This window comes from Lampetra fluviatilis, chromosome 2, assembly GCF_964198595.1.
Source record: "Lampetra fluviatilis chromosome 2, kcLamFluv1.1, whole genome shotgun sequence".
NCBI classification, from domain to species: domain Eukaryota; kingdom Metazoa; phylum Chordata; class Hyperoartia; order Petromyzontiformes; family Petromyzontidae; genus Lampetra; species Lampetra fluviatilis.
In genome coordinates, this window is record NC_136276.1 from 29330173 (window position 1) to 29350494 (window position 20322).

Here is a 20322-nt window from a genome sequence, read left to right on the forward strand (position 1 = left end):
TTAGAAAACTCAATCAGCTGCACGGCCGTCAGGGAGTACATATTATCAGCTGCATTGGTTTCAAAATTGTCTCTCATCAGAAAAATCAGGCTTGCTTGAAGCCAAGTTTTTAACCAAGGATCAAGTCACCAGCATTGGCTCAAGTAAACCTGTCTGTGGATAAGATTCTGAATGTGGGAAAACGCTCCGGTTCTTGTTTTGAACCAATCCTGTTTTGATGCTCTTGCCAGAAGACCATACAGCCAATTGACTAAATATTTATATTTTGTATGTAGTTATAAATATGGGAAGTTGTTTTGCTATTAACATACCCTACTTTGCTTATTTTGTTATGTAATAGGATTGACTTCTAAAAGAGGGCCGGATTGGCCCAAAGCTTTCATGGCCTGCAATAAGCTAAGAATTGTGATTGGGGCATATTCACAAAGTCACATTTTTATTATTTATAGCGCAAAATTAAAACACACAGCCAAATGCCAGGCAAAACAAACTTTTATTGTAGACGTGGATACTTCAAAATCGGATTTCAGATTGTATTTATTTCAGCAGGAAATCTGTCACAGACGGTGCAACACATACTACTGTGGTGAAGTATTTTGGCAACGTTTAGGCGACAAATGGACCAAGTACTACAGCAGCTTGTTCTCTACAATTATCACTTTTGGAAACATGGCTTCATAAACACCAATATGTAATATAGTGCTTATATTGTTTTCCAGTATACTATAAACTAGCGATGGTCAGTGGGCCACATGACCACCACGCATAAGCCTAGATACCCTGAAAACAGGCCACCATAAGGGGCACCATGGGCCACATGCAGCCTATAGGCCGCAGGCTGCTTACCACTGCACTCGACTGTCAAACATGTATCTATACGGCAAGTGTAATTAAAAGCACTAGTATGTTTTAACTAAAGAATCTCACAATATGCCAAAATTATAACGATTATTGGTATACAGTATGATGCCTTAAAGCACCTAAAGTAAGTATTTGTCAACATAGAATTATATTAAATGGACTAATAATGCTACCATTGGACTATTTGCCATATGTAGAATGGAGTAACATTTTTATATTTTGCCATTAATGTTTTACTGGAATATACCATTTGTGGACTTAACGTTGGATGCAAATGTTTCACCACAGTTCCATTTGCAAACATTCCATCAGAGGCTATGCTGCCCACTTTCACTTACGGTTTGTTTTCACAACTGTTATTAGGTTAATTCTGCACTTGCAGAAAAACAAAGGCATTTTGCGGCATCTTATCATACTTAAACGATTAACAAAGGCCGATTATAATTAAAAAGTGACGTCTCAATACCCTACAATATTCTTTATATATTTTGATGTCACTATTGGTATGTATTTATTTTATACCAGGTAAACATAACTGAAAGTGGGTAAAAAATGAGAAGAAAAAATAACAAACCCAACAACTTTTGAACAGGTCATCACAATTACACTTCCACATAATGTGAGTGCATGCAGTAAAATGGAATGTATGCACACCGACAATTTCACCTCACAATTGACATGTCACAGCAAGTGGGGGTATTTGGTGTGCTGTAGTTCAAGCTGAGGTGTGTGTGATGTGTGGCACGACATGTTTTAAGGGTCGTGTGCATACACTAGCGCAATACGTGGTGGGCTGTGGTAGCGGTAACATGCACCAGTGTGGATGTCATGCGTTCGCTGTGCCCTTTCTGTAAATGGGTGCCCAAGCGTGTTAGTGTCCTGTTGCAAGAAGATGTGCATGCATGTGATGTGCGTGGATGATACCATGTTTAAACGTGCGTGCGAGTATGTATACGGTATGTATACGTACGTGTGCACATGACTGTAAACAACGTGCTTTAGTTACACGGAGTCATGGATGTGCGCGTGCAGTGCATATGGTTACGAGGAGCAGCTGCATGTGTGCACGAACACGCGTGGAGCACGCACGCACAAAGGTCATTGGCCTCTTAATCACGAGCAACTATTTTTAAACAAGCACCTGCGATAGAACGGCCTCGGACAGCGTATCATCTAAGTGCCCTGGTCACATTTGTAAAAAAAACGAGTGCGACTTGCCCTGAACCAACCTGAGATGGTTAAATGTACAATTGCCATTGTTTTAGTTAACGTCGCTAGGAGGATTTAAATTTAGGCTATTCGCGTGAAGGCTGCAAGATTTGCCTCATCACAGATGTTAAAATGCATTTGGCAATGCAGTTGCGCACAATAGCTTAGGATAACGTTTTTCAGTAACTACTTGTCATGCCCAAGTAACAGGGGTACACTTTACAATCATTAATACTTTCAATAATTATTTTTTTTTCAAACTTTCTCAAACATTCAAAGCACTAAAAGATTGAATTTTAGAACGGTTGACGTCAACATTTTTTGCCATTCAAATTGTCCCTGCAGCAGAGGAACGGATGCAGAAACACCTGTCAATGCAAGGAGTTGATAAATATACACTTGACGTATATTTAACCTTCTTACCAATTATGAATAAACTATGGTAAGACCACCAATGAGCATACAGGAGCAGTACAAACCAGAGTTTGTTTGAGATTGAGATATGTTGGTGGGTGCTATGTAGACTGGAGTGTTCATGCGTGTGCCTTGCACAAGTGCTCCCTCTCACAGACTTTTGCCATTTGCAAATAAAAAAAACTTAAGCTGCCGAGCAGAGATAATTTAGAGAGGCAATGAGGAGAGGCCGAGAAAATGCTTTTGTTAAGCAAAAAAGATTGGTGCTCAGTCCACCCAATTGTGGCCGGTTGCTCGTGTTTAAGAATTGTAATCGTGTTGTAGCCGCGATGGGTGGTGGAGGTGGTGGTGATGATGGTACAATGAGCCGATCGCACATGACAGCTCTGCGATGTATTTGATTCTGTCAAGCCGGGGAGAGAGGTTTTGTTGGTGTTACGTTTGTCGCTCGCTCGCGTACCCCTCTTCGTGTCCCGCTTCAGTTCTCGGCTCCATCCACATCTGCATCTTCACTCTGCGCGTCTGAGGCCCAGAGCTGCAAAAACAAATACATTTAAAAAAAAATAGAATATTACTATCTATCACTGCATGTTGCTCAGGCAAGTAACAAGGTCATGTACTTCCTGTCATGTCGCTTCCCCAAGAAGTAAAAAAGCATGCTGGCGAGGCATTATGTAATGTAATGAAATAAACTTTACAATTTAAACTGTTGCTGAAAGCAGAACGTCAGCTTATGTTATAGAACTGCCTCTGGAATACGACATCACAATGTCATTTCCGACGTTATTAAATTACCTCTTATCCACACTCAGTGGTAATGCACCTAGTCAATGCTCTGCCATTGAGGTGTGTGTTGCATGGTAAACCAATAATGTGTTTGTGCTTGGAGTCAGAATTTTGCCAATTTAAGTGAAAAATAAAATGCAGTACGATGTGTTTTTGTGCACATGGTCACTAGTCAAGTGACCATAAATTCACCACATTTGGGAACCTCATTTAATAATGGGTAGGTGCCAAAACTCAAACCCAGGATCTTAGAAGTTCCAGCTCGGTGTTCTATGATCCAAGCCCCTTTAGCAAACTCGCCACGTTGCAGTGTGCATCAATGATGTAACAGTTGAAAATTAATAGCCCATCAATAATGTCATGCCTTTAACTCGCTGTTGTCAGTGAATAGTAGCGCATTATGTTATAGAGGTCAACAATAACGCTGCAGTCTTGTATGTATGATGAACTTCTTTTGCACTGTACGTAGCCAACTGTGCTAATCGGCGGAGGTAGGACAATAAACTGAACACAAAAAGCAACACAGAAAATATTTTCAATCTCCATTTAAGAGTGCATAGCTCCAATGGGTTTCTAATATGCGAAGGACGTCTTAGTGAATGAAAAAAAATATTCTGCAGTGGAGCAATGCGTTTGCCAAGTTGCTGAAGAAAAAACACCAAGTGGGTATTTATGAAGAAGTAACAAAGGTTTCACAGCAGTGAAAGTCATTGGAAAGAGGAACAAAAATTGCCTAATCTTTACAAAAGCATTGGTATATTAGGCTGGATTCTTCATCTTTTTAATTAAATAGATGTTGCTCAAGTATTTTGAGTCGACTAAAAAAATTCAGGCTTTACAATCCTGCAAAATGCAGTTGCATATGGAATCTTCTGTAAATTATAGGTTTGTTCAACTCCAATTAAAACGTAAGCTCGTATTCATTTGTATTGTTGTCAAATGCTCTGCTATAGCACTATTTGACATGAAAGTGCAGGTAATGAAAGCAAGTTAATTAAGAAAATAAAAAAGCCACATGTGGCTCTTACCGTCAAGTTATCCCTCAGCAGCTGCATGATTAACGTGCTGTCCTTGTACGAGTCTTCATTTAAAGTATCCAGTTCAGCGATGGCTTCATCGAATGCCTGTGCACACAACGGTAGTGAACATTAAACAAAGCATGTTTCTGTGGATTCCACAATTCCTGTTTTGGCTCTGTCCGGTAACAACCATGTGCTGCCACTTGTCACACTTTGGCCATAGTGTAATCAGATATTTGTTTCCAAAAAAGTACTCTCTCATTGGCAGAAAGTTCACTCAGCAGACTCCAGTTTAAGTGTGCACTTCTTAAACTCTAACATTAAACTGGCTAAGAGTGTGTGAAATCTTGGAGTTGTCATTGATGTCTGGTTCTCATTCTATTCCCACATCTGAACTCCGCAAGACTTCATAACTCAATCTGCACAGCATTTATTGCATCCACTGTGCCCTTGCTCCAGATGTTGCCGAGACTCATCCATGCCCTCATCACATCTCAACTCGACTATTGGAGCTTCTTCCTCTATGGCCTCCAAAAGTCTCTAATTTTCACACTCTAGATGATCCAAAATGCAATTTCCAGACTTCTCACCTGCACCTGTACATGAGCCCACATTACACCAATACTTTGATCCCTTCACTGGATACCAATCCAGTCATGGATAAATTTCAAGCTTATACCCACTGACGTGAAAGATCCTCTGCTGATTTCTCCCTACCTCTCCCCTGTCATCCTCTCTGTGCGCGATTCACTCCAGCAAGCAAAGCTTTCCATCGAAGTCCCTAGTCACTTAGTGGGAGGACACTTGTTTTCCTCTAATACCCTAATCATCTGGAATTCCCTTCTCCTAGCCAACAGTTGAATCCATGTCCAACTCCATGCTCAAGAACTTCCCCCTCTGCCTTAGACGGACTGCCTCTATGTAGGAAAACATTTCTTATTTTCTCTTCGGGGTTGTCCATCGTATCCAATGATGACCTTCCTCCTCTGCCTCTATTTGTGGGATTTTGTGTGACTGTAAATTCGAATCCTTGACCCACAGCATCTGCTACAGACAAAAGCAGGTGAAGTCGCTGATTGGAGGTGTAGGGTATTGTTCTGGTTTCATGTCTTTTGAGACGCTTCCTTTTTCGTAGCTCACTTCGGTCCTCTTCGAGCTCTGACACTCCATGCCGGCAGAAATGGCAATGGCGCCAAATGGAGCGTTTGTGGCAGTGTCCTCCAGCTGGGTGGGGTTCAGGTTGCACTTTTTCATGGCCGTCTTCAGTTGGTCCTTGTAGCGCCTTTTCTGGCCCCCTGTAGAGCGGTGGTCTAGGTGCCATACAGGACCTTACATGGATGATGCTCCTTTGGCATCCTGATGATGTGACCGAGCCAGCGAAGTTGGTGCTGGATGATGGCAGCCTCCATACTGATACAGTTGGTTTTGCAGAGTATCTCAGTATGGGGCATCCGGTCACGCCAGGTTATCCCCAGGATGCATTGAAGACACCTAATATGGAAGTCCTCAAGCATTTTGCTGTGGCAATTGTACAAGGTCCACGTCTCGCAGCTGTAAAAATGTGTTGTGATGACCACTGCCTGGTAAGCAGATGGTTATTTAGGCCAAAGTCCTTGTTGTGGAATACCCTTTTTCTGATCCTGCCAAAAGAGGATGATGCCTGCTTTACTCGGTTTTATACTTCCCTTTCAATGCTGCAGTCGTCAGATAGAAAGCTGCCCAGGTACTTAAAGGATTCCACTTTTGTGAGTGGTTTCTGAAAGACGGTGAAGGTGGGTGGATAAGTAGATGCCCACTGGCATACTACTTCAGTCTTCATGATTTTCAGAGAGACCCAATCTGTCATACGCACTTGCAGCAGCTGCAAGGGTAGCTTGCAGGGCCTCTGGTGTGTTGGCCACGAGCGCACAGTCATCAGCATACTGCAGCTAGATAACAGGCCTGGATGTTATTTTTGGGACTGCTCGGAGTCTGAAGTCCACTGTAACACCACTATCCTTCTCAATCTCCTTGTGCAGTAGCGTGGCGACACATAGGAGGAAGATGTTGAAGAGTACCAGAGCAAGGACAGCATCCCCCTGGCGTATGCCGGTGCGCACCCTGAAGGGCTCGGACTCCTGGCTTCCTATGGTCACCCGTGCCATCATCCTCTCATGAAATTGACGCAGGATATTGACAAATTTTCTTTGGCAGCCAAACTTCAGGAAAACGTCCCACAAACTCCATATTAACTGCGTCGAAGGCATTCGACAGATCGACAAAAGCCATGAAGAGGTCCTGGTGCTGCTCCCGACACTTCTCCTGGAGCTGTCGTGCTGTGAAAATGTCTACAGTGCTCCTGTTTTGGAAAACATTTACACTGGTTCTGGGCAGCATTTGAGATGTGGTCCTATTTAGAAGCTATATAAATGCTGATCTACTCTATCATGGGACCTCCCTTGTCAGTAATAAAACAGGTGTTAAGATGTTAAGATGTTAAAACACCAAACAGAAACCTTTTGCAAGGAATCGTGTCTGCATTAACCACATATGCTTGTGGTGAACATGGAAACAAAAAACATGCTCTGGTAGTATATGCATTTTCTTTTAAACTGATTGGTCCACACCAGAGATGGCTTTCTTTAGGGCCTAGTCTCAAACAGTGTTAGACCAGAGGACGCGAAAAGACAAACAGCACAAAGACAATGCACTCAGGGCACTGAGAGCTTGGGGTGAGCAGCTACATCATGGGACCTCCCTTGCCAGTATCAAAATATAATAGGTTTACCCTTTCTATTTAGCCATAAAACAGGTTTTATTGTAATAAATAACAGAAAGGGTAAAACCTATTATTATAGTGATCTACTCTCCTGACTCGTTTAAAACATATAGCCGAGGCTACTAAAGAAAGACCATACAAAGCATGTACTATATTTCAGAATGCAGCAGATTTCACTACAATACCCACTTTTAGATTATCACTAATTATATTACCCATATAACAGTTATTAGTAAATCCATCAACTACAATGCACCACAACTTGTGCTGGAAACATACAAATGAAAAGGGGATTGCGTACGAGGGAAATTCAATTCTTTATGTTGGTAACCATGCTGCCAAAAGTGTTACATTAACATCTAATTCATGCCAGCTCCACTCATCACAAGCAGGAAATGCCTGCACACTAAAACCGCAAATGCTCATATTCCAAAATGTCATCAAGCGTGTAATGAAGACCCACATGGGTCTACATTGCACCCACTTCTTATGAGCAAAGCACTAAAGACGCGTACACACTTGCACCTTAACTGGCACAAATCCCATGGTCGTTTCAAGTTTCCTTGTGCTGACCACTGGCCCCTACAAAGTCTTTGGAGCAGGCAGGCCATCAGTTTTTCCACCAGTTTATTTTGAATGCCATAATGTGCTTGGTGAAGCAACCAGTGACTCATTCCCATAAATAAACCAAGGCTTGGGCATTAAGCTGCTGCTGTGCATGCAAATGGACAGGGCATCGTGACTCAATTTTAATGCAACACTCACGGTTGGGCTCAAGTATGGAAATTTCGCATTGTGGTCTGTTAAATGCTCTATTAATGTTTTTTTTCCTCTCAACATCAAATGGCCATGTTATTTTCCATTACTCTTAATGTTTATATGGTACAAGTTAATGATCCATACTGGTAGCTCTCAACCACTTTGGACTTAGGACTAGACATATATACAGATTTTGAAAGAAATCTGTTTATTGTGCACATTTCATGTACATATACAATTGCACAATTAAATGTATTATTGTTTAATGCGATATTATCCTTTAGGCGTATGGTCGCAGTGAGAATGAGACAGTAGAAAAAAGGAGACTAAAGGTGAAAAAAATATATATACCAAAAAATATTATTCAATCGAATGACTTCAAATGTAAAACAAATATTGAATTGCAGGCAAGTAAATCGTTAATGTTTAATCTACACCAATTACAGCCCATGTCAAATCTTCACATACCCTATTGTAGTGAGCAATGTTGTACAGCGATATGCAAATCAAAGCATGGGGCAGTACTCATCACTGTTAGTAGCGATACGTAAATAGTGTAAATTCCATATTCTCATGCAGGGGAATAATATCTGCATAGGACAACAGAATTTGAACTTATGCCTTTACAAATGCAAGTTAAGTGGTCTGTCACACTGAATGGTTTGAATATGAAGTGAAGGGTACTGCTATATGGAGCCAGCACACACTCCTCTGCACTCTGTAGACCCCTTAGGCTTTTGTAGATCCCCTAATAATGCCTGTAGCCAAATCCAGATCTCTGTACCCCTGGTTGAGAACCCATGGTCCTAAGAGACTTTAATTCCTATATTGAAATTAGGCAATTCATTACATGCCTACTGCTCACCATGATTCTCATCAGATACATTTTCCGAACCAAGCGTTCTTAATCAGGGCTCCAGGACAACTATGGGACCACACCACATGGATAACCAAAGCCACGGGGTCAGGGCTCAGCACTCAGAGAACTCACAGTCTTGGCGAGGTTGCACGCCTTTTCGGGCGAGTTCAGGATTTCGTAGTAGAAGACGGAGAAGTTGAGTGCCAGGCCCAGGCGGATTGGGTGAGTGGGTGACATCTCTGCCTTGCTGACATCAAACGCGCTCAGGTAGGCAGCCTGTGACCGCTCCATGGCACCTGTGGGGAGCAAGGGGTGGTCACGCACATAACAAATATATAAAACAGACGTGGGTTTGTGTCACAGAGTAAATATAAAAAAAATGTTTTAAGTGAATTAGCACATGGACTTTCTGGACAATGGAATAGACGCAAGAAGCATTTGTGTCATCAGAATAAAGTGACAGCAAATAAAGAGGCAAGGTTTTTTTTGTTTATCCAGTCCATACACCTATGTGCCTTATGGATCAGTTTTGACTAGGTCTCATCTGCAGTGTATGGTCTGTTAAAGAAATACCACTAGTTGCCTGATATTAAGGGCAAAAGCCTATCATATACACTACAGGGTCATGTACAGTGAAATTCTGCACAATGCACAACATTCTCTCCACTTGTGTTTGTGGCTTGCTTCAGATCACTTTTTTATTTAAACTAAAACATTATCCCTAGCGTGAACTGGTATATACTCTCATCTAATACGTGAAAACAATATGGAGGTCTTACTTTTTATACAGTCTTGAAGCAACTGGGTTAATTTAGAAGTCCAAAGGGAGGGATATAATGAACATCGTTAGAGCAACAACGAACCTTTGGAAGAATGAGCCAAAAATTATATACAAGTTTAAATTTTAGTAACCAAAGAGTTTGTTTCTTGTAAATTTGTACGTAGGCTGTGTTTATAGATGTATAACATTAGTTTGAAGATTCTTTGATTAAACATTTAAAATACAGTAGCATAACATTAAAGATACCTTCAACCACAACCATATCTTTTTATCTCAATATCAAAGCTTAAAACTCTTGTTGGACCGCTCAGAACACAGCCTAGGCATATCATGAGTTTTGGTCTCCGACTGTGAGGCTTCCAGACATAATCGCACTAAACAAATTCAACCCACAAACACATTCAAGCCAGAGGCATCTGTTGCTCTAAATGTTTATGGGGAACCCCATTTTTATAGCATAGGACTCATGCACCCGTGAATTCTAAGCTGACAATTTACCCTAAATGTTGAAAATTAACTTCTGGAGTCCTCATGCCCGAGCAGCAACAAGGGTGTCTAAAACTGCGAGATTCACTCAGGTTCAATGTGATAAGGATGCCACGGGCAGAGCAATGAACATGAGACAAGAAAACCCACCAACCAGACAGTGAAACAATTGTAGAATCAATGTAGCAAAACAGGAAGGTTAAAATAACTGGCGCCTCTGAGTCACAAAGCGGACCGAATTGGTTCCTCAAGCCATGCGCTCAACTTCCTTCTTTAGCACGAGCAATGCTGTCATATGATGGGTGACATCATGCTGGACGAAGAGTGCACACTAACGCCCACACACTATTTTGTCGGAGAAGTCACTCCCCATGTGTAATTCTCAAAGCTGTATAAACAGACTCATCTTACTCATTATTTTTGTTGTCTTATCAACTTGAACTTGTTATTCATTTAAGAATGCATCTTTTAGTTTTATGAACAAAGACCCTGTGATTCAGGAACCACAAGCTTAGGACGTGTAACCTCTAGGTCAATTTTCACAAAGCTGATGATTCTAAACTGGATGCGAAAGATTTTGAGACTATTTACTGCAGCACATTACGTTTCTGGGGAGACTTTAGCAGATGCATTCTCAACAAGCTGGAGTGCTTACGCACACACTGTTTAACAAGCACATCACACCTGATTTCGTCTTTGTAATGGCTACCAGTAGAGTATCAGTGGATTATAATAAGATCTTGCTGCTGACCGACAAGGCTCTCAATATAGGTTAGCCCCACAATAATTGCAGGAAGTGATACATTTTAATACTAAACAATGTCCGAGGATCTTTGGATTGCTTTCTAACTACTCCAAGGTCAAGGCTCTGTTCCTGGGGCGATCAAGCTTTTGCTAGTGCAGCTCCTAGACTATGGAAGGCTTTGCCTTTGGTCATAAGATAATCAGTCGTTAGAGATATTTAAGTCTGTCTTGAAAACTCATCTATTTAAATTGGCCTTAATTCTCTAGTTCTGGCCATTTACCCTGGTTCTCTTCATTTCCGGTTTCCCAAACATGGCACATTGGGATCTACAGGTTAAATGCACCTTGCAAATGTAAATCATTATTATTTGCAAGAATATGCCAGTGTGTCCATTTCATATCCTAAATACCACAGTAGTGAAACTACCTGTAAATGTTTTTTCAAAGTTTTCCATTTTTAAAATGGTATTATATATATGAATGGGATCTGAACTGGTTAAATAAAGACAAGTAATCAAGCATTTTAAGAGCAACAGAGAGATTTTGCTAATCTATGTCTTGAAAATAAAATTGCTGCTAGGAATTTAAAGCTGGTCATCATCATAAATGAATGTTTATACTTAGGAAGTCTTAAAGCTGGCATATAATAAAAAATTATGTTATTTAGAATTGTGTTGCATGTTATTAAAAATGAATCAAGATTCCATTGTCTGTGCTTAATTGAAGTTAGCTGGTTTATTGGTTACACCAATAACTTGGGACAGCTTATTCATTATTCACATATCAGCATCATCATCACACCAAAAAGCCAATTGAGTGCGACTACTGCTTGCTAAATGCTAAAATGCAATTCATTGCTACACGTCTAGTACATACATGCATTCTCTGCACACATTTTACATTTGTGCTACCTTGAGATGATGTGCGAGTACGAGCGCATACAGATATACACACCAACACAAGCCGATTTAGCATACATCCCCACTTTCAAAATGGACAGGTGGCATCCCAAACCAGCCGGTTATGGTCAGGACGCACATCACAAACATGCCTCAGATGTGTCACGAGTAAAATAGCAAAAATGACACGTAGCCGCACTTAACACGAAACAGACGCGTGCGGGTGTTGTGTCCTCCGAGACCTCGCAACAACTGCAACGCTAATTACATGCAGGCAAGCATGTCATCGTGCTGTGGTAATGTACGCATACGTGGAAATAAATGTACGCATAACATTTATATTGTGAGTTGACCAATTAGCGTTGCCATTGCTTCAATTACATGTCGAGATTACGGTGCACAATTGAAGAATGGATTTATTTTTTAACACAGCGTAAATGGTTGTGCCTCTCGTGGCTGCTGGGGTTATGTATATTCATTACGTACCAGATTTACCAAAGTAAAAAAAGAATTGATTCATTCACACATGATTATATGCACATATCATCTTGTGTGCTTTGGGATTGATATGAATTGAAGAATCGTTCGACCACAATTGGAAGTCCTACATTTATAATTGCAGTATGTGTGTGAACAAAGTTCCCCCTCCACAATACAGCTTTTGGGTTATATTGCGTAAATATATAAATGTGTCGTTAAACCCGCCACCACCCGACACAGCCAATTCATAATGGTTGTCACGTAAACAAAACATGACAATTCGTCACTAGTACAGCACAATGGTGTGTTGGAGAGCCAAGCCACAACATTTACAATCTGAGTATGACGTTTGCCAGTAATTTCAAGTAGCTTCATCAGGTGACAGCCAGATTTGTGAAGTCCACCTGTTTCGTTTTTTATATAGAGGCGTAGATGTGATGACAACACTGTGCGCTCTTATTGCGCAGAGTGGGGGGGGGTTAATGAATCAACGTACATTATGCATGCGCATTATGCGAGCACATTGATCTTGTACTTCCTGTCCATTTTGTGTACTAAAATAGCCGTAACAACGGTAATCCCTATTGAAGTATGGTGGCCTGTATAGGCATGTATTTCAACAATGTATTATTTGACGATTCTCTGGCAAAACGTCGTACTCAGATTGTAAATGTTGTGGCTTGGCTCTCCAACACTAGTGACGAATTGTCATTCTGTTTACGTGACAACCCTTACAAATTGGCTGTGTCGGGTGGTGGCAGGTTGAATGACACATGTATATATATATTTACGCGATCTAACCCCAAAAACATACATTATGGATATTGGTCGTGAAAGCCTAAGTGTTAAAGTTCCCCCTGTTGAGTCTGAAGGACTGTTGAGGAAGTGCAATTAGGAAGTACCTATTGTGCCCTTCACTATGCCCGGCTGTATTTATATTCTCAGTGCAAACGTCTATACACCACACCTGGCACTCATTTAAGGCTGTGTTGATTTCGAGGAGGCCCAAGAGAGGTTCATATACAACTTGCCACTGTGGTACTGCTCTTCACGGACACACACACACAAATATTAATAAATATGTAGAAACAGATACAGGCATCCCTACATTTACTAAAGGGATGCGTTCTTCGAAAAACACATGTAAAGTGAAATTTAGTCAATCGGAATGGAGTTTCCCGTTAAATGTATCCTTAAAAATTAGTGTTGTGTTTCGGATAGTCGTTCCAACTCTACTCCTAACCTAAAATAAACATCACTTCACAATACAAAAATAATAAAGAACAAATATTAAAACTATGAAATTATTTATTTTAAAACTAAAATAAATCACCTTTTCAAGGAACTCACGAAAAGATCTGCAAGTTGGAATGAATGGAAAGGTGACAGATGGATGATGCAGCCTTTCGGGTGCTTCTTGTTTGATCTCGTGGCGCACACCATTTTAAATTTTGCTCACGCGGAAATTTGATTTCGTAAATCAAACAGTGTCCATAATTTGTCATTTGCGTTAACGCGAATTTTGTAAACCGAACGTTTGTAAATCAAGGGATACCTGTACATACCCATACAGTATACACACAGAAACAAACATGCCACACATGTACACACAGATTTTCCAATACCAGATATGTACACACAATCACAGATACAACAAAAACAGACATGTTAACACATGAAGACAAACATTATTGAATAAATGTGCACACAACCAGAGATATGGAGTGATCACGGATACTCACTGGCTTTGTCTATTCCGACTGCAACCTCAGCCAGGTATCTGTAATAGTCGCCCTTCATCTTCTGGTAGAACACCTTGCTCTCTGCACTGGTCGCACTGACGATCAGGTGCTTGTCCAAGAGAGCCTGCAGCACAAATGACCAAATGAAGGCTTGTATTTATCCTGGCTAGATGCAAAAGAAACCTTGAGCACAAAACCTCAATACCAGTTTACCAACTGCACAATGCATTGCTAATTTACTGCAGTGTTTTTTTTTATCTGATATATTTACACTTTCCAGCAGTCGTGCAAAATATTATTTTCCCACGGTTTGCTTCAAACAGCTGAGCACTATGTATGCCATGAAATAGCATGCCCGGTGTGTACTGATAATCTACGACTGCTTCATTTACATAACCACAAAAGTGTGCACTTTTCATTCATGCATATTGTTGGTATTCTGCCTTGTATCTTTATCATCCCTTAGAACAGACACAACCATACTATATTTGGAGGGATGGTCACATCACGAGTAGGTGCAGGCTGCTATAGTTAAAATATGATCTTGCACAATCCACATGACTTAATACCAAACTACGTTCGAATCCAGTTTAATGGAACTTCAACCCAGGGAGAGCTTATGAATGCTCATTCAGTGGTCTACATGCAGACATTAATTTCCCTGGGTTATTTGATAAAACTGTTAAGAGGTTTCAAATAATGTGTGATAACAAAATGATGAACAGAACTGGTGAGCTACGACATAAAACGTCTAGAACTGAATTCAAAAGTTTATTACACAGTTTGCGATATTTTTTTTGCTTTAATAACCTCCCATTTATGCTTACATCCAATTGGCCAACAGCCCACAGATGAAACAGTCTCTGGTCAATATCTACCGCTGGCATCAAAAGAGGACATAAATTGTCTGCGATATTTTGCTGATACCACGTTTTCATCCATTAGGTTGAGAAAAATTGGAGTCTTTATTGCATGGGAACAAATTTATCAAGCAGCGCTTTATTGCGGGCATGACATTCCACTTCTAAATGAATGCAAAGCACAGTACAACCTCTCGAAGCCATACCAATTGGAGGTTTTCCAAACTACTGCAATTGATTAAATCAATTTCAAGAAACACACATTTTCAATTACATCTATACGGGATGGAGCAGTGTCACAGTGGTTAGAATGGTGCGCTGTGAACTCTGAATTTCCTTAATTTGAAAAATCTATTGAAGAAAAATATAAAAAACGACAGCCCTAGTCTCATGTACTGTCAAATTATACAAATTCCAAATATCCTTACAGACAAGTACGGTATGTGTAAATAACTTTATAATTGCTTAAGCACATAGCATCAAGTATTGTGTGCCAATTAAGTGTTTTCTGTCGACATTTTTTGGGTTTAATTCCCACCGTTATGTAGTTCATCTATGTCCGATAGCCTTCAGGCTTACTCCAAATTCTGGCTGACTCGAGTCTGGCTTTTACGCATTATGTCTAATGCAGGCAGAGGGTGGAACTCTGCCTCATCAAACACGATTATGCGCGCGACATGCATGGAAGAAGGAAATGGATGACATGTCCTGGCAGATCGCATCAGTTTTATACTGACGTGACAGACATTTTTGCCACGGTTGATGTTTTATAGACAAGATACGCTGTGGTATGTCAGTAAATTGGCATCCACTTGACAAGTGGTATTCTGTGTGCTAAAAGAAAAAAAATGCGTGCCTACATTTATGCATTCAAATAGCAGATTTAAGATTCTTACACCTCCCCGTAAGGACAATTCTCATATCAAGGGGTGACATCACACGTTTCTTTTTGGCCGACACCCTCCAAGGGTCTACCATATACAACCTCCAGACTACACACCGTTCATCTACGAAGGAGGAATGCATCGTTCTGAGAGGACATGATAACTGGAGCTAGGCTTCCTTCTCTAACTTGGGTTTCTCTTTTGTAACACGTCAGACATTAGCACGTACAGTGTGTAGCTGCTGCACATTGGGCAGTGCACTCATCGCCCCAACTGCGATGACTCAGCGAGCAACAGCAGCTTTATAGCAGCAGTAAAGTGAGCACGGTTGAGATTAGCACAAGTCACACAAATAGTTATTGCCCGTGGGTGGTAAGGCTAATTTTGAGAGTGAGGGAGCTTGTGCTCGGCTTCTAAAATTACCTAGGCAGCAATGCTATGCACTCAGACGCCCAGAATCAGGCAAAAGGTCACAAAACCAGACGCCGACAGAATCATGCTTATAAAGTTAAAATGTAATGTGGATTCGTCAATCCAATGCTGTACAGGCCTTTAGGGCTATATCACCATACTTCACCAAACGAGTTAATTAAGGCGGGGGGAGTACAGTATAATAATGGATTTTTCTGTACTACCCTCTCATGCTCACACTGCATAATTCACCTGTTTTGTATGTTATTTTGCCCATTCAAGTGCTATCCTGGCTCAACCCTGCTTAGTTTAAAGATCTCACAGGATCGAGCACATTGCGGGCGATTTTGAGAGACTCACACCATAATTTCAATGCAGTGAAACTCCTCTTATCAACCTTCTAAATATCCAGCCTTCCTATTCTCTGCACCCTGAAATGATCTGCAGAAAATCCTATTGTTATGAAACTATTTTTCCTTGTATCATTATTTGCAGATAATAGCAGTCACCTGGCAGAGAGAGGCAATGCATTCTATTATCGGTGTATAATAATGTGTCACAGCTGTAGAAGAGGAAGTGGTGGCAAAATGATCCTGATTCATGCATGAATCTGCACAAATGACATGTGAATAAACACGAATATGATTTGTCAACTACTGTCCCACATCACCATGACGAGTTTCATTTTAAAAATGTCATATTTATTCAGCAAAGCCTCATCGAGTCCCAACTCTTGACCTAAAGCTTTCGTGACTGCAGGAATTCATATTCTTTGGGTCTTTCGGTAAAGTCACGTAGATAGGTTCAAAGAAAATAACAAAAAACTACGACGTTTCGATCGCAACACAAGTGGTCGTCATCAGGATAGGGATGACGACCGCTTGTGTTGCAATCGAAATGTCGTAGTTTTCTAAACGTCGTAGTTTTTGGTTATTTTCTTTGAACCTATCTACGTGACTTTACTGAAAGACCCAAATAATAGGAGTCCCAACTCTTTTTCAGAAGGGTCATGCATGAGGATGTATTGCTAATTCCGATTGAATTCATAATGTAATGTGTGTTGGGAGGAAACTACAGTAACTGGAGAAAACCTGTGCATGAGGGATAGGCCCCACCACATCCCCACTCAAACGCCCTACAAAACACACACTATTGTTCCCTCTGGTTGTCAATGCAATAAACAATATCAAATGGCCTTTGAGTTTCAGCCCTCGTGAGAGATAAGCAAGAGACCTGCAGTCACAACGTTGGGCGCATTGCCAGGTGCAAAACATTAAAGGGTAAACCACGTATGCTGGTGACAACATGGGGACTCTGAATCGAGGCATCACAAGCTGCAAAAACAGAGGGGCGAATTTTGGATTGCAGCTTAGCTTTGAAAAAGCACACTTAATAACCATTTTGGTTGAATAGTTATACTTAAAACTTTGGGATTCACCTTCCCCTCCAATTATTCGATTCAAGAATCCATTCCTTTTCCTAAACTGTAGTCTGATTCACAGTCTAGTTATGTTGTACGTCTTGTTCGTTTAATTTGCTCCATTGCACTTACGATAAAAATGTCCCATTTTGAACAATGAAGTGTTTTTCTCTCTTTTAAGCATAAGGATCAGCTTTATGCGATGAATCGTTACATGCCTTGTGTCGTGGCTAGCAGACTACGGATCTGCGGGCAAGCCCTCCGGCTAAACGGGCAGTGGCGAGCACGGCGGCGGCGGATCGCAGGCGCGAGCGTTTACCAGCACATCGTTGCAGATGTCGCACAACTCCTTCTCCACCTTGTGCCGATACTCCTTGGCCATGTGCTGCTTCTTGTCGCTGGCATCGCTCTTCTGCTCGATGGAGGAGATGACGCGCCAAGCGGAGCGACGCGCGCCCACCACGTTCTTGTAGGCGACCGACAGCAGGTTGCGCTCCTCGTTGGAGAGCTCGTGGCCCTGCTCCGTCACCGCCTTCATGGCAGCTGACATGTCGTCGTAACGCTCGGCCTGCTCAGCCAGCTTGGCCTTCTGTACCAGTTCGCTTTTCTCCATCTTGTCGCCGCCACTGTCAGCCTGCGCTCGCACAAAAAGTGTCATTATCAAGGGACCTTTTTTTTTATTGGAACGATACAACTGCAAATGCCGGTTTTGCTTGTGACTGGGTGTTCCATCCATCGGTTTATTAAAAAAGAGGCATCACTGTGTGGAAAGTCAAATGGCTGTTATAAGGAACTATGTAAGGGGCTTATGTCAAAAGAATGTGGTATTTCAAACGCTTGTTCAGGGTTGTAAATAAGGGTGAACATATGCGTTTTATGAACATAACACAAACGGCCCAGCACTCGTCTGGGCAGGAACCTGCTCTTGACTATGCAAAACCTCGTGTCTAACAAAATGCCATATATATTGTACATACTATACAATGGCGTGCACATTTACCTAACGTGTAGTACCTATATACAATGGAATACAGTATCTACAGAATACCTATTAAATAGCATGCACATAAACATACTGAATATACGTAAAGTTAGAATCAGAATCTTTATTTATCCTTGAAAAATCCAATGAGCTATCAAGCTCTGTTCACAGATACCCATTAACAATGCCATGCAAATGTGCACATACAAGGCCTACAAAACAATCCATACACATATGGAATATGATGCATAGACGTATACTGGCCGCGATTGTAACTGTTGTACATACTGTATACATCATACACATACAGTACTACATGCACATACACTACTTGACACATACATGCGACGGACATAACCCAAACATCAATAATGAATCATATCGGTCGCAAAAGCCTACGTGTTACATATAAACACACAGTATAAGCAATACCTAACACATCATCCTCATCTATGGTCAATCCACTGCTGGATGAAAGCCTCCAAGCCGACATCTATCGCGATCCTGCAAGGGTGCAGATTTGATCGCTCCTTCGCTTCGGACACAATGCCATCCATAGACATGTCTGGTCCAAGTCCACTGCACTTTCTTAACAGTTAAATTAATGCAATTAACCCGATTACTTTACAAAATCCATGCGTTCCGCTTTTCAGTTTTTGTTACATGTTTAAAATGAATAACCACGCTTCCGAATCGAATGTCGTAGGAAGCAGTACGCACCGATTACAGCACGTTCTTTTCCTTAAGGCACACGGAGGTATGTTATTTTACAAGATATTTCAATTTTACCAACAGCACGAGATGAATACGGTTCTTGTCCGCCTCTTCCGTCTAATAACGCGATCCAGGCACCGCCTTAAAATAAAATCCCTAGCACGGTACAACATCGTATATACACGCAACAAACGCAACCATATTATGAACAACACCGCCATACATACGTGGATATTTAAGGGTATTTAAAACGGCGCACGTCAATGCATAAGGTAACACACCTCTACCTTTACGTACATACGTAACCCCCCCCCGCCCCCATTCAATACACATATACGTACACGAGGTAAAAAACACACAATGCATGTAACTTACGACGACCGCGAATACGCTCCGTATCAATTTAAGATTTCAATGTTTGAATCGAAGATAATAAAACAATTTTAAGCGACATTTCACGCACAGTGCTCGGGTACAGTAAGCCTCGCTCGCCCGAGGTAACAATCTCCTCACAAAAACACCAACGGAAACTAACGCGGCGAATGCCCACGACGAAAAGCATTTAATTGCTTGTGAAATAGCAACGTTGACAACACCATAAATTGTTATAACGCGCCATCAATCGATACCTTGCGTTACAATAATGCAGCTCCGTCTCCCGCCGAGGCTCTGCGTCAAATGGAGGCGCAGGGCGGTGACGTCACCCGTTGCCAAGGAGACCGCGAGCCCCGCCCGAGTGAGGCGCGAGCCAATGGCGGGAAAAAAATGACTCCTCCCCCTTTACCCCTCCCCCCCTCCTCACCCCCACCCACCCCCTCCCTCACAAAAGACAAAGATCCCCCGTGTAGCCTCTAACAAGTTCAAGTTCAAGTTCATTTATTAGGTATAGCCCTGTGAGCCATTCAGCTCTTGAATCGGGTGCAACCGCAACAAACAAAAAACAAAAACATGAACAAAAAACATCTTAAAGTGAATATGTGACTAAGTGCAAACAGAAAATCCAAGAAAAGACAGCAAAATATTGCAGAAAAAACACCGTACACCAACGCTGTGTGCAAAAATCCCAGTGGGATGCAAGTCAAACAACAACAACAACAACCACAAGACAGCTTAGATTAAGGCCATCAGTCTAACTCTGTACTACAACAAACAAACATGGCTAAACCAATACACTTTTCGAAATCACCAAAATAAAGCCATGAAAGCAATGAAAAAGCAATCATAGGAACTGTGACAGAATTTTCACAATAAATG

The 20322-nt window shown here is 41.4% G+C and overlaps 1 protein-coding gene across 1 annotated transcript; it reads right to left on the reverse strand.

The window, feature by feature from the left end:
* Positions 1–474: 474 nt before the first annotated feature.
* On the reverse strand, positions 475–19785 carry LOC144945022 (14-3-3 protein beta/alpha-like). The gene is made up of 6 exons (XM_078873190.1): positions 19698–19785; positions 17692–18006; positions 13798–13921; positions 8798–8961; positions 4299–4394; positions 475–3019 (listed from the first exon to the last, which is right to left on the reverse strand). Exons 2-6 carry the CDS (start codon positions 17983–17985, stop codon positions 2963–2965), a joined length of 735 nt encoding a protein of 244 aa, XP_078729316.1. The 5' UTR covers positions 17986–18006; positions 19698–19785; the 3' UTR covers positions 475–2962.
* Positions 19786–20322: the final 537 nt, after the last annotated feature.

Excerpts from the sequence above, each read along its gene's own strand:
- LOC144945022 (XM_078873190.1), bottom strand. The coding sequence starts at position 17,985 with ATGGAGAAAAGCGAACTGGTACAGAAGGCCAAGCTGGCTGAGCAGGCC. Across the intron at positions 8,962-13,797 it reads AGTCGGAATAGACAAAGCCA|GTGCCATGGAGCGGTCACAG; the intron begins GTGAGTATCCGT and ends TGCTCCCCACAG. Across the intron at positions 4,395-8,797 it reads CGTGCAACCTCGCCAAGACT|GCATTCGATGAAGCCATCGC; the intron begins GTGAGTTCTCTG and ends TTGTGTGCACAG.